At 34.6% G+C, this 5,127-nt stretch overlaps 1 protein-coding gene across 1 annotated transcript; it reads right to left on the reverse strand.

Moving 5' to 3' along the window:
• Nucleotides 1-4,088: 4,088 nt before the first annotated feature.
• On the reverse strand, nucleotides 4,089-4,874 carry LOC122000014 (pathogenesis-related protein STH-2-like). The gene is made up of 2 exons (XM_042554595.1): nucleotides 4,617-4,874; nucleotides 4,089-4,538 (listed from the first exon to the last, which is right to left on the reverse strand). Exons 1-2 carry the CDS (start codon nucleotides 4,792-4,794, stop codon nucleotides 4,231-4,233), a joined length of 486 nt encoding a protein of 161 aa, XP_042410529.1. The 5' UTR covers nucleotides 4,795-4,874; the 3' UTR covers nucleotides 4,089-4,230.
• Nucleotides 4,875-5,127: the final 253 nt, after the last annotated feature.

Below are 5,127 nucleotides of genomic sequence, written 5' to 3' on the forward strand. Positions count from 1 at the left end.
CTACCTATTGATACTTGTAATTTTTATCTGTGAACCTTAGGATAATAAATTAACAAACTTGATACAAAAATGTTAATTTGATTGACCAATTGATATGAAAAGAAAATAATTAGGATAAATGGATATAATGAAATCCTTAAAGTAAAATAATAAAGATGGTAAATGAAGAATATTAAAAAGTGAAAACTATGAGTCTAGCTTTATACCAGAGCTTCATATTGGAGTTCTAGACTGCCCATATATTATTGTGGTAGCGCGATGGACGCGTTCCAAAGTACCTGACCGTACACCCGAGGTGTGGTGGTGTGATGTAGCACTCGGTCAGTGTTTTATTATGTCTTCCACTGGTAAGGGTTGATAGCCCGTACGTCAGATGACGTATGCGACAGTCTTATACTTTGAGGAGGCTTTTAGCCTATCCATGTGATATTACACTCTGATGATATTGGCTTCAGTGATTCACTTTTTAATTGATTTATCAGGTTTAGATCATTGATATACATGTTGATATTACCATGATAACTTGTATACCGATTGATTAAATAATAAGATTGGAGAATTGATTTTAATTGATAATGATAAGGTGAAGATCCTAAACTCTAATGTAAAAATATTACCTGATTATAGATAACGATAACCAATGATGATTATACATATATATGTATAAATTGAGAACTTTAAGAATAACCTAAAGTTGTAACGAAAGATTGTGATTTACTCTACTTCTTTAACTTCTTAAACAAGATTAAATTCATGCATATTTTTCTTGAGTATCCACTTAGCCATTTGGCTAACTTTCTACATTTCTTGGCCTCCAGTTTTGCAGACACAGGGATCATTTTGACATTATAGTTGGTCCCGACTTTACATAGAGTTGCTTAGAGGTCTTGACGTATTAATTCCTAGTTTGTTTTACTTTTGTTTTGTTGTATTCACATTTTGTAATTTTATTTTAGATGCCATCTATTTGTATAGTTTTTTTTGGTCTACGAAAACTATGATATATATATAAATTGATAAATTTCCTGATTATTCTGTTTAGATGGTTCTTAGGGTTTTTTATATTATATTGTCACCGAGTGCGGTACCGGGAACTATATCCCCTGGGCGTGACATACCAAAAACACCTTAAAGACAAAAAAAATTAAAAATTACTAAAATAGTATGAAAAATATTTGGATCTTCCTATATCAGTCACCCCGGATTAAAAAAAAAACTCGTTCTTGAGTTTAGAGTAGTGCTTCTACCAAGATCTTCTCTAGGATCAACAAGTTTTGCTTCGGGATCAATAAGTTTTTCAATAACAATTGCTGGTAGATAACCATGAAACATTGAGTACTCATCTAGTATCCAAGTTGCTATATGTGAATTAATCCCCATATCAGGTGTTGGAACATTTGTGTGAATGCCAATCAGATCATGTATCTCTTAAGTGAAAACTCTAGTAAGTCTCTCAAATTCAGATTATTAAGTCCTTCAATATAGGAATCAAATATAGTAGGATCATCTTGTAGCTTTTGCTTGTCTAGGCAATCAATTCTTGCAGAGTGAACATAATCACAACCAAGCTGGGCTTCTAGCAAGTTAGCATGTACAACAGAATGACCAGAAGGATTTATTTACCAAACATAAGGAACCTCAGTAAATTGTTCCTTGATCATATGATGGCCAAGAGTTGTTTGATTAATCATATTAATGTAATGTATTGTGGCTTCATCATTCCTACACCAATCGTTATCTATAAACTCTAACCGTCCAAAATCTATGCAGGTCGGATAGGAAGTATCCCCTGATTCATCCTTAGAAATTAGCAGTCTCTTGTGAACGACTAAAATCTCAAGGTCATCACCGTAATTACCTCATCATATACTGAGTTACTAGTTGATTTGGTCTTGTCTTCGTTGTAAATTGGGTCACCTACTATTTTAATCTTATTGACCATAGCTTTCTCAAGAAAATTTTTATCCAAATTAAAATAAAAGAATTTACAACCTTTAAGATTTCATGCACTACAATCACAGTGTGAGGCCTCAGCCGGAACCAGTCTGTCATAACGTTAACCATGCACCTCACGATCTTTAAGATCTTGCGCTTCTAGACGTTGGGATAACTTCATGACTTGTCTTTGTAGATCATCAAGTATATCGTCTTGGGTGTTACGATCGCGATGCAAGGCTTCCTCAGTCAAAACCTACCTGTCATGACCACGACAACCATCCATGGGATATCGAGCTCTGATACCAACTAACGTTGAACAGAATAACTATTATCTTGTTGCTTGTATTGATTCTATTGATTCAGCTGCGAACGCTGGAAATAATTTTCTAAAATCTATTAATTAAGAAGAATATCAGGAAATAGGGAAATAAATAACATTACTGAAAAATATTATTAATCCAAAAACTTCTCCCTAAATATCAACTTACAAACGCTTATATAGACCAAAATTCTGATTTGTAAAAAAAGGAAAAAAAAATCTTAATAGAAAGGAAAAATTCTTAACAGACTCATAATTCTAAAATCCCTCAACATACTCAAAATTCAAAATACAAAAAATAAAAATTATCAAAAATACCCTAAATATCAACAATACTTTAAATACCAAAAAAAACTCAAAATATGCTAAAAATAATATGAAAGATATTCGAATCCCCTGTAAGCTATAACAGAGTGTTGGTGGCAAGGGTGCGCTGGTTACAAACTTCAGGAGTAATCCAACCACCTGGAATGATGACGCCAAATAAAGAAGAGGGGCGCAACTGTTCCAAAGAGAGGTCTCTTTATTTGATTCAGTGTTTCTTCTTCTTCTCTCTATATAAGGTCACAACTTTAGTAAGAGAGAGTTACGTTGAATACACTTGATACTACAATTCTCTTGCAATTCTCTGTTTTTTATTCTCCATTCTTCTTCCTAACTCTAACATGAGCATCGGGGCCACGACAAGGTGCACCTAAGTCTCTTCTAGGGAAACTGGCTCACCAAAGTTTTGTCTACCCAACGCCATCACACCAGACATAGACCTACTCTAAGCTGACCCAATAAAAATCAACTTAGATAAAGAAACTCCTTCAAAGATTGGTTCGACAAAGGATGACTCTTAGCGAACGTCAATAAAGGACGATATGATGAGATTTGACTCATTCCTCGATCTAAGATCGGACCAGCATATTCTTTTTAAATATTCATCTAATCTCTTTATTTTCAAAGTGAAATAGAGAGAAAAATCTATACTTTCGCTTGTATATTATTTCTAATCGATTCTTAGGTGGCATTTGGTTCACTTCTAGGAATCGAAATGAGAATAATTATCATAGTATTATAGAATGGGAATGAGTATGAGTTTGAATATCATTCATAAAAATAATGTTTGGTTAGCTGAATATTTTCAATCGCAATGAACTTAAATTTCCTTTTTTACCTTTAGAGAAAACTAAGAAAAAAAAATTAGATGTGAGTGAAAGTTGAATGTGAGTGAAAGTTGAATGTGAGAGAAAATAATGAGAGAGGAAGTAATAGAAAAAAAATGAAGAGAGAGAAAGTATGGTGAGAGAAAATGAGGAGAGAAAAAATATGATGAGAGAGAAAGTGTGATGGAAAAAAATAAAAAGAGAGAAAGTGTACCGAGAAAAAAATGAGGAAAGATTGAGAGAGAAAGTATGATGAGAAAAAAATAAAGAGAGAGAAAGTGTGATGAAAAAAAAGTATGTTGAGAGAGAAAATATGATGAAAGAAAAATTAAACAAATATGTTAAAGGATATTTTTGTCTAAAACTTAATTTTCATTCCCATTTTTATCAACACTCAAGGGAAGAGGTGGATTTTATCAATATCCAAGTTTTTAGTTTTTATTCTAAAATCTTCATTTCATTCCGATCAATCAAACACAATATTTAAAAATAATCCATTCCCTCATTTCCAAACCTTTAAATTAAGCGTCAGCTAAAGTTATCCTTCTGTGGAATCAAACTTCATGCCCTTAGTTAAGGGAAAAAGGGGATAAACGAGGAATGAATCTTCTATTTTTTTAAACATGATGTGAAATCTTTCAAGCTCAACCGTTCCATCCATCATTTCTTGAAACATGATGTGAAAGTAACAAAAAGAACACTATTTCTTGTTATTGCACTCCAGGGAATTAATCCGATCCCTTTATTCACGACAAACTCGAACATATGCTTAGGTAGCAATGACAGAAAGCAAGTTCGAATGGATTCTTGATCGACATGAATTTATGCGTAGACATCAGGATTGGCAAGCAAGTATCCCTCAACAGCTTTGAGCACTCCGATCGATCCATCTCTGATGGGTTTTAGCTCTTCCTCACTAAGATCCCTGTCCCCAAGTGTTTCATACTCCACCTTTATCTTTGCATTGCAACTATCAGCGCCCGAAGCTACGAATACAGATTCGTAAACTAGTGACTTAAGGAGAACACCAATGAGTCCCCCTTCCAAGGCTGTATTCTGAAAAGTGTACGTCGTCTCGTCCAGCACGTCGATCTTGTTCTTGTTAAAGCTTCCGAGCGGCATATTAGAAGCTGCATTTTGCGAATGAAGTTATATATAAACACAATTAATTATCATGTAAAATATAAAAGGAAATAACAACAACGAACCTGGAGCAAAGTAAAAAACGTTAATGGCTCCAACTCCCTCTCCGATGCGCTCAGCTTTAGAGAAAAAGTCAGGCAAGAGCTTAGGATACAAGATGTGAGGCTCGCACACTGCTCCTTTCCAGAGCCTGGCAGCTGAGACGTTGAAGGCGACCTCGTCGGTGCAGGAACCGGAAACCATTTTGGTGCCGAGGATGGGGACTGGATATAGTAACTAATAGATGAAGCAGAACTCGCAGTGGATGAAGAAGATGTGGAAGAGAAGAGTCTTTATATAGATCTTGGAGGAGCTGTGCCGGGTCAATCACGTAGTGACGGATCAAAAGAGGAATTCTGTTCATGTTCAATCATCTGTTCCGTCAGTAGACTACTTGTTTAAAAAGAGCAACTTCGCAATCATATTGGGAGAAGTTTACATTTCAGTAATCTTCCCTTTGTTCTGTCTTTCTTCAGTATCCCTAATTTGATAGTCTCGTAATTTTGTTTAATGTATTCTTATTAAAGTAACTGATAA

The sequence above is a fragment of the Zingiber officinale genome, chromosome 7A (genome assembly GCF_018446385.1).
Source record: "Zingiber officinale cultivar Zhangliang chromosome 7A, Zo_v1.1, whole genome shotgun sequence".
Taxonomy (NCBI): domain Eukaryota; kingdom Viridiplantae; phylum Streptophyta; class Magnoliopsida; order Zingiberales; family Zingiberaceae; genus Zingiber; species Zingiber officinale.